Raw genomic sequence first — 10,160 nt, forward strand, 5'->3', positions numbered from 1 at the left:
AATATGTACGTCACAGGCACTTTAAAACTAGAACTAATAGAAACTAAACTAAACTAAAACTAAGCATTAAAAAACAATAACTAATAAAAACCAGCAAATCTACTTAAAAAATTTAAACTAACTGAATTAAAAGAAAAATAGTCACAACAAAAAAAAAACAACTAGAATATAATGAAAAATGTCAAACCATTACACCTTGGTTGTTCACCATTAATAAATCTTCATATTGTGTGTCTGTGTGTGAGTGTGCAGCAGCTCCTTTCTGTGGGACTGCTCTGGGTAAATTGTTACTGGACTCCCAGCCTGTCAGGCCGGGGAGGACGCAGCATTCTGCAACGGACCACTGTCAGACAGACGAAGACACCTTCCAGTTAGAAATAGTCCTGATGTCAGGGAGGAAATGCCTGCTGGACACAGGTCTTTCCTGCTCGCGCAGCCATCAACAAGTAGTACTTGAACTTCACAGGAACTTGGGGTGGAGTTTACTTCAACATGTGTGTGTATTTGCATGTATGAGGTTCAGTAAATACACACATAATAAGATTTTCCATGTGGCCAGTCAAACCTGAAATGAACACAAACTGGTTTGTTGGCTGAGTGACGAGGTGTGGTGTGCATTTAGGGTCAAAACAGGGTAAATACTATTTAATTAATGCAGATGTACTGTACAGATGTATTGTTTTGTTTTTCTGCTTACCCTCAGGACCGTAAGCTACTTGCAGCTGCCCAGCAGATGCTGCAGGACAGCAAGACAAAGATCGAGTTCATCAGGATGCAGATCCTCAAGGCCAGTCAGGCCAACGAGCTGAGCTTTGAGAGCAACGACGTGATGGGTGAGCTCCCACTTCCATCATCATCATGTCAGTCAACATGTGTAACACAGATGTTACAAACGACTGGCTCTCCTCTTATTTCCAGACAAGTCCATCATCAGCCCTCTAGACCTACGAGTGGAGGAGCTGTGTCACCACGCCAAGATCGAGTCTGCCGTGGCAGAGGGGGCAAAGAACGTCATGAAACTCCTGGGCTCTGGAAAAATCACAGAAAAGAGAGCACAGTCAGAGGTAGGGCTGCACAATGTATCATCATCGTGAAAACAGCCTGTGCGATATACTTAAAGCATAAACTGCAGTAAATGTTTGCAGTGAAGTGTTTTGTCAGCATCAGTCTGATAAACAGAATGGACCAGAGAAACAACTTCCAATCGTAATGACTCCTTTATGTTATAATGGAAATGATGTTGTTGTTCTTTGCTCTGAACCCAGAGCAGAAAGACCATTGATATATATTACTGGAATGGGCGTGCTTCACAAGGGAGATTTTTATGCATTGAGCTAATGCTAATGCTAACCATTGAAATCAATGAGCAGAACGTAGCACAGTGAAAACAAACGCTTTATAAACGTTTAAGTAGTTCAAATACTTTGCTATAAACTACATAGATTGTTACAACATGTGTACAAGAGCAAAAAGGGTTATATTTCACAGGTAAATATTACACATATTTAACCAAAATTAATTATTTTAATGGTAAAACCTGTGTGCTAAAATTAAACGGCTTCAATTTTCATGTTTAACCTTATTTAAAATTTATTTTATCTGTTGTCAAATATATTATTTACTGATATTAAACATGTAAATATTGGACTTTATTGGATTGTTGAGTAGTTAGTCTGCATATAAATTCAGAAATTATCATGTAGACTCACCAATGACAGACACTAATGTAATGATTGAGCATCATAAACAAAATAGTCACGTTGTCAGACAAGTCAGTTTATTCAGATATTTACTACACCCAGTATTTGTGTGGGGTTTTTTTCTTTTACTTTTCCAGAGAAAAAGGTGGAAAAAATGTGTGCCAGCTGTGAGTCAGCTTCAGATACAGCCTCCATCGTTGTGAAACTGAAGAATAATTGTTTGTGATAAAAATAAATTCGTTAAAAAATTCTTTGTGACCTGAAATATATATTTTTGTTTTTACTGATGTTAAAATAATTGTTTACAGCTAAAACCTTTGTAAATTTAAGCTGGCAGTATAAATACATATATTGTATTGTGTACATTTTGCAATTCTATAATTGTTTTATTGAAATAAATACATTAAATACATTAATATACGTTTTAAACATTTAAATTCATCTTTCAAGTACACACACTGGAAATATTAGTTTTATTATTTCAAATATCTAAGACTCAGTTCTGATTTAAATATATGTATGAATTTTCTGAAATTTCACAGAGTGATGTTTTGAATACACTCCAATCTCTAAATGGCTCACATACATTTGACAAATATAAGATAAATATGGATTTCTTGAAAATGCATGCCAACAGTTTTATTTTTTACCATTGTTTCATCATTTTCTTAATTTATGTATTGTGCAGTCTATTTTCCCTGATGCCTGGAAGTTTGCTCATATTACTCCCATTTTTAAATCTGGTGATCCAACAGAAGTTTCAAACTATCGGCCAATTTCTGTTCTTCCTATTTTTTCTAAGTTACTTGAAAAAACATTATTTAATCAACTACTTCAGCATCAAGAAACTAATAATAAGCTAAGCACTAGCCAACATGGTTTTCGCACGTCAAGGTCAACCATGTCTGCATTAATTTTATTCACTGAACAAATACGTGCTGCTTTGAACAAAGGTCAAGTAACTGGTGCTGTATATATTGATTTTCGTAAAGCGTTTGACACAGTTGATCATTATACTCTCTTACAAAAGTTGATTTCTTTTCAGCTTTCATCATCTGCAATACAAATGTTTTCCTCTTATTTGACTGATAGGTGTCAGGTTGTGAAACATGGAAGCTCTGTGTCCGGGTCTCTGCCCTGTTCCGTGGGAGTTCCACAGGGTAGCATACTGGGCCCATTGCTTTTCCTATTATACATAAATGACATTCCAAAAATATTGAAGTATTCAAATATTTTAATGTATGCTGAAGATATTGTTTTTTTTGTCTGATTTCAATATTGAATCTATTGATAGCAAGCAGATCTTCAGACATTTCATGGTTGGCTTCAGGATAATCTTTTGTCAATTAATGTTAAAAAAACTATGTGCATGTATTTTTCCTCACCCAGGAGACATTTCAATTTAACAAATCAACTCACCTTTTTAAACAAACCCCTTGATATTGTCAYTACCTACAAATATCTTGGAATTACTTTGGATTCTCATTTGACTTATCGTGATCATGTACAAGTCTTAACCACTAAGTTGAAACAGAAATTATACGTTTATTCAAAAATTAGATCCAATCTGACATCTTCTGTTTCAAATATCTATCTTCATGCCATTATACTCTCAACCATGTCGTACTGTTTACCTGTTTAGTCTCTTACAACAAATGAAATCTTAGAACTCGTAGTTAGGCTCTACAACAGGGCCTACAAAATTCATTAAAAACTTCCTAGTTGGACTCATCACTGTACAGTTCTTTCATTGTCTGATGCCTTGACTTTTCAGAATTATGTTTTGTATAGTGGTATTAATTTATATTTTCAGATCTTCCAAGGTGCCAATTATGGAACTCTCTGTGCATTGTTGCCCAAATCAAATTCTGGAAGTGGTCATTCAACTAGATCTGTTACAAAAGGACAACTGATATTACCAACTTTTAAAAACTGTTACGGTCAGAGGTCTTTCTTCTATGTTTATACTAAAGCATGGAATGACATTCCTCAAAACATAAAGTCCATTTCAAAACTACAGCCCTTTAAGAAGAATCTTGTCTGCCACCTGCTGGACACTGTTTGTTGTGCTCATATTTCGACGTCCTATTTTGCAAATGCTGCCTTCCTGAAATTTGGTATGCTTGTTTGTCTTTGTGTCTATGGTGTATAATGATGTGATTGTGATGCTGTATTTCTGAGTGTTTATGTGCTGCAGAACAGGAACCTGCTGTAAAACAGCATTTATGCTGAGTCAGGCTTGATTTATAGTAGTCTTTTCCTTTAAATCAAATCAAATCAAATCAATGAATATCCAGCTGGTCAGAACTCATTGATTTGTATGAGAAAACACGTGAAACGCAAAATACTTAGTTTAAGCCACTGTTTTAGACATTTAAATTAGTTATTTAAAATTTCCATAACTATAAAATTCACCATTTCCTCAGCTTTATTTTGAACCATTGTTTCTAAAAATGGAGCAAGAAATAAGGAAGTTATAAGAGTTTTTCATCAGGATGACACCTCACAGTCATTTTTGTTGAGGCTCCTCAATGCATAACAGAGCTCCACTGTGTGCACATCAATGTAGCTAGCAACACGCTAGCCACGCCCAATCCAGTAATATATATCATTGAGAAAGACATTAACGCTACAAACTTATGTATTTTTCATTTTTCATGAGTCAAAGTGTGAGGATTAGGAGACAACTTTATGGATGGATGGGGACTCATTGGAGACTTAATTAATATTAAGTATAAGTGTATTTTTGAATAGAATTGAATAAAATTTGCAGGGATGTTCCTATTTTCTTTCCTGTGCACTAATTCAGTCTGATTTCAAGGTAAAATTCATGATTTTTGTCATAATTTTGTGTCTTCAGCTCATCCCAGCCCAGTGGAACCAGTGTATTAGTTTCAAACAGATGTTCAAAGATGGCGGATGCCTTATGGTGCCTCTTTGTTTTCCTCTTCAGGCCCAGGCTCGCTTCACTGAGTCCAGTCAGAAGCTGGACCTCCTCCGGTATTCTTTGGAGCAGCGCCTCAGCGAGCTGCCCAAACACCATCCTCGCAGCAACGCCATCATCGAAGAGTTGTCTCTGCTGTCCTCGCCGGCCCTTAGTCCCAGATCCAGTATCATCTCTACACAGAACCAGTACACCACCGTGACCAAGCCTGCAGCACTCACAGGTAACCTAACCTGACATCCCACATGCCTGTTCACAGAGAAACAAACTACAGCTGTTTAAAGAGGTTAAACATTAACTTCTGTAATGAGACACTGTTGTTGATATCCATACCATAAAGCTGCACACACACACCTTCAGGATCACAACAAGCTGCAGTTTTACCTCCAGGTGGGATAATTGGGTCCTCTACATGCTGACAGTTTGAGTTTCTAAAACAGAGTGCCTGAGCTGAGAGATGATGGTGCGTTGTTCATGGTTAGAGCTGTGATAGGCTGAGCAGCGAGAGCACAAACTGCAGACAGAGGGCAGGAAGTTGAGTAGAGGAGAATCATGTTTTCTGTAGTTTACAGCTGCTTCAGCTGCAGTGATAGAGAAAATTCATGATTGAGTTCGATACGGTAGTGTCACGGTTTGATTTTTTTTTTTTTGATACAAAAGAGAGGAATGTCCATGCCCTTCTTAACTTGTAATTTATTGAAATGAATCACGAACATTTGTTTAACCTCAAAAGTCCAATTTTTAAATAAAATGTTGCTGAAACAGCAAGTTTCTCAGTGAATCTGTGCTCCACAGTGCAGCCTATGTGGAGTAGTCGAACACAGATCCACTGATCCTTCAACACAGAGCATCTTCAGAAGACAAGTTGATAAAATAAATGTTAAAAATCTGTATTGTTCTCAGGGTTCCAATGGGTCCTTGAAATCCTTGAAAGTTTGTGAATTTGAAAAAATGATTTCAAGGCCCTGGAAAGTTTGTGGAAACAGCTAAAAGTTACACTTGTCCTGGAAAGTCCTTGAATGTTTTTGGGGAATTGAAATTCTCTACTCACATAACTGATTTTCATCACCTTTTTAAAAAAATTTACTATAAAATTTAAAAAAAACATACATTTGTTGCTGTGGATAACTCAGGATTACGGTAAACTGACGTCATTGTTTCTGACTCAACAACTTTTATGTTGTTCAGTTTTTCATTGAATTTACATGGTATTAAACATGTTTGTTGGTGACATTCTGTGGTAGCAGTAGGTAATTATCGTTGCGCGTGGTTCTTTAATTTGAGGAAATTAGTACTGGAAAGTCCTTGAAAGGTCCTTGAATTTGATGTTGACCAAGGTGTGGGAACCCTGTGTTCTATACATCCCCTGTTTTAGCCTCACTGCACTGGCTGCCTGTTCATTTTATTTGTTTTTAAAGCATTAAATGGTCTTGCCCCACTCTACCTCACTGAGCTGCTGCACCCCTACACCCCCTCCCCCTCTCTCAGATCAGCAGACCAGCTGCTCCTGAGAATCCCAAAAACTAAATGTGAGCTCAGAGCGGATCGTGTTTTCTCCACTGCTGCTCCTGAACTGTGGAACAGCCTGCCTTTGGCCATCAGACCGACCACGTCCCTGTCTGCTTTTAAAATGTTACTCAAAACCATCTCGTCTTTGGCTTTTGGCTCCATCTGAGATGTTGACTTTTAGTTTGTTTTGAGATTATTTTAATTTGTTTTAATTGGTTTTATGTGTTTGATTTATTGTATAGTTTTAATTTTTGGATTTGGCTTTTATTATGTACTGTGAAGGTTGTGTTTTATTGATTGTGACTGTACAGCACTTTGGGTTTTACATTTTATAAAGGATCAAAGATTTTCAGACACAATAGTCAGAAATGTAGACAGCTCTAAAACGTGGAGCTGGAGAAGTTTGAAAATTTAACTTTAAAATGCTTGAAAAGTGCTTGAATTTTACTGAGGAAATAGGGCTGGGTGATAAATCGATTTAATCAATTAATTCGAATTTGACATTTATAAAGTTTTAATTTTGGGAAAATCAAGTTTTTTTTTCCCACCAGTGCACTTTTTGGAGCTTCTCTAGTTTAGAGGTCACCCCACCTGTCCCTCCAGATGCTTATATGACACAATATAACAGCTTGCAAAGAGGATCTACTTCTCAAAAAGGCACTGTTTCTTCAGTTTTCTGGAACTGGTCAGGTTTTGTAACCTCAGACTTGGAGCAACGAACACCTCACTGCAAAATCAGTTTGAAGGCTCTTGATACAAAAAGCAGGAGGACAACAAATTAGTTTCGACACCTGAAACAGAGACACTCCGTTAAGTGGGAAACAAATGGATTAAAATCAAATTTGGGGGGCCGTATCGCCCAGCATCACCATCAGGTAGAACTAATCCAGTTTCATGTTTCCTGGCTCTAGAAGATGGTTCCAATATTTATTTTGGAATTTGATTTTCCCATCTTTTGCTACTAAAACAGATTGATTAGTCATCCTGTTGTGCCTCAGGCTGTATAAATACTCCGTTATTTCTGCAGGTCTGCACTAAATCTGCTCGCTTCTCAGGTTTTAACTGTTTCAAACAAGATTTTGACCTCGTTCACCTCCTCTAAGGGAGTCAGATTTTTAGAATGAAACTTAGTCCCACTTCTTCCATCGGTTCAACCTGAACGAGACTCGATGAACAAGACTAGACAAGCCCGACTCATTAAAACCAGTCTTTGGAGTTGATTGACGTGCCCTGCAGTGTATTTGTAACTGTATGCATCTGATGACATGTGGAGAAAGGGCCTAACTGGTTCCAGATCAACTTGAGAGACGAGAGTTGTCTGATGTGTCCTCCTTGTCCTCAGGCACGTTAGACGTCAGGCTCATGGGCTGTCAGGACCTTTTGGAAAATGTTCCTGGTCGTTCCAAAGCCGCCCCCGTCCCACTTCCCGGCTGGAGTCCCAGCGAGAACCGCTCGTCCTTCATTAGCCGTGCGAACAGAAACCGAGGAGTGAGCTCAAGACACCAAACGAAGAGCGAGGAGCTGTGCAGTGAGTAGATCTGACCCCAAGAGCAATAAAGTGAAAACTAAAACCAAATTAAATCAGTTAGCCCTAAATAAAGCCCAGCTGCAGCAGAAGCTGGCTGTGTTATGGTCAAAGCTCAGTGTGTTGTCCTCAGATGAGATCAGTGCGGTGCTGAAGTTGGACAACACAGTCGTTGGACAGACGAGCTGGAGGCCGGTCAGCAACCAGGCCTGGGACCAGAAGTTTACACTGGAGCTGGACCGGGTAAAACACACAATCCTGCTTTTAAACTGAACTTGTGTTAACAACTCAGTGCCGTCTTGTGTTTGACGTGATGTGAGCTGCTGCTGCTGACGTGGTTCTGTTGGGTTCTGCTCTGTAGTCCCGGGAGCTGGAGATCTCTGTGTACTGGCGTGACTGGCGTTCACTCTGTGCTGTCAAGTTCCTGCGGCTGGAGGACTTCCTGGACAACCAGCGTCATGGAATGTGTCTGTACCTGGAGCCACAGGGGATGCTGTTTGCTGAGGTACACACACACACACACACACACACACACACACACACACACAACACACCAAGCTGTTTGACTCCAGAAAAAGATGTTGAATATTACAGTTTTCATTGTCGTGTTTGCAGGATAAAAGAGCATTAAAGTGCCTGTGAYGTCAGATTTTTGTAATACATATGAATGCATTTTGAAAAGATGTCATTAGCTACGTTTACATGGACAAAAGCAATCGGATTAAACAGCCGTTCGGAATAAAAATGCATCATGTAAACAGCCCGTTCGATTATTCTGATCCGATTGAGCTTGATTGAGCAATGAATTTTTAATCTGAATGAAAAGGGTGGGTTATGGTGATTGATAATCGGAATGAGGTTCATGTAAACACTTAATCTGATCATCTTATTCTGATTATAGAAAGCTGACCTGTGTGCATGTCTGCTGACTTTCATTCACCCGGTGGGACAGCAGCGCTCCAGCTGCGCTGCACCGTGCAGAACTTTTCCTCCTCGCTCTCTTAACAGATGAAAAAAGAGGCAAACAGCAGACGTTGCTTCACAAAAAATAAAAATAAAAGGCACGTATTGCTTCATCTGCAGCTCAACTGAGGAGTAACGGCGTCTCTACCGTTATTAAAAGCTGACACGGGTCCGTCCTGAGCGCACAGAGGAGCTTTGTTTACGTTTGTAACACGGAAGTAGAGCTGACGGTTTACAACACTGTGCACTTTTATTCTGAATAAAAGTCCAATGCATGTGAACACTTTTCATGATCGGATTGTGTCAATGTAAACAGTACATTCAGATTATTTAATCCGAATACATTTCAATCCGATCAAAAAATTTTGTGCATGTAGACATAGCTATTGACAAAATATGCAAAAGAAATTTCATGTCACTGAGATGAACAGTTGTTGAGATTTTTGCCTGTGAATTAACAGGAAGTGATGTCAAAGGGGAATGTCTGAATGTAAACAGAGCATTGCTACAATAACAGACTGTAGAGAAGAATCTGATGTTTCTTAAGATTATTTTTAAGTCTCTATCAGAAAGATGAAGAAGAGTCAGAGTTCAAATATTGTTTCAATAAACAAAGACCAGAGAGTTTTCTTCATTAAAGAGTTCCCCTTTGATGTCACTTCCTGTTTCACTTTGGCTGAGCCAAGTTCAAAAGAAAATCTGCCAGTTAAGAGACAAAATGGGTTAGATTGTGTGTATTATTCCAACTTTCTTAAATGTAAAGAGGTTTTCTTTGACATTTTGTATTCGAAGAATATGCATGTCACAGGCWCTTTAACAACAAAAATGACTGCACAGACCGCTCTGTCTTCCTTGTGTCACTCATTAAAGATGAGAGCTTCCAGAAAGAAGGCGACATGAAGTCTATAGTTCATGCATTGAATGCATCATAAGTGCACAAGTACCAACAATTACACAATCGGCTGATACCACCCCTGTGCTCTGTTTGGTGTTTTGGCAAGTGGTTGTGCGCCTCACTTTCTGCATCAYGCTCATTTTATAACAGAGACACTCTTGCAGTGCCGGACTGTACCAGCATTATGTATGACCCCTGAGAGGTCAGCGACGATCAGAACTCATGGAAGGAGAGTGTTGCTGCAGTGGATAGAGGAGTCTGTTTGTCGTAAGACAGCGGGAGTCAAACTAACACAAAGGACCAAAATTTGAAATTTGTTTTTGAGTCAACGGCCAATTTCTGTCGATATTTATTGAAAAAAATGTTAAATAACAAAGTATTCTTATAAAAATACAAATGACTTTTCAAATTATGGTATGTTTTATGTAGAATATAGAACATAATTTGGATAAAACTAGAATGTTTAAATTTAGAAAGACTCAACATTAGTATCTATTTCTGATGCCTCTACCAAAACCTTTTTCATTTATACCTTTGAAGTATATTTGATAGGGGTGTCCCGATCCGATATCAATATCGGATATCGGTCCGATATCAGCCAAAAAACGAGTATCGGATTTTATC

The 10,160-nt window shown here is 38.5% G+C and overlaps 1 protein-coding gene across 1 annotated transcript in view; it reads left to right on the forward strand.

Moving 5' to 3' along the window:
- LOC106530322 (serine/threonine-protein kinase N2) overlaps positions 1–10,160 on the forward strand; it is a gene marked incomplete at its 3' end in the record, with an annotated part of 82,665 nt that overhangs the window by 57,378 nt on the left and 15,127 nt on the right. Inside the window, 6 exon segments of the mRNA XM_014025918.1 lie at positions 704–833; positions 919–1,064; positions 4,654–4,867; positions 7,496–7,681; positions 7,812–7,921; positions 8,040–8,306. Coding sequence (XP_013881372.1) covers positions 704–833; positions 919–1,064; positions 4,654–4,867; positions 7,496–7,681; positions 7,812–7,921; positions 8,040–8,306 — 1,053 coding nt within the window.

The sequence above is a fragment of the Austrofundulus limnaeus genome, unplaced genomic scaffold (genome assembly GCF_001266775.1).
Source record: "Austrofundulus limnaeus strain Quisiro unplaced genomic scaffold, Austrofundulus_limnaeus-1.0 Scaffold510, whole genome shotgun sequence".
In the NCBI taxonomy this organism is placed as follows: domain Eukaryota; kingdom Metazoa; phylum Chordata; class Actinopteri; order Cyprinodontiformes; family Rivulidae; genus Austrofundulus; species Austrofundulus limnaeus.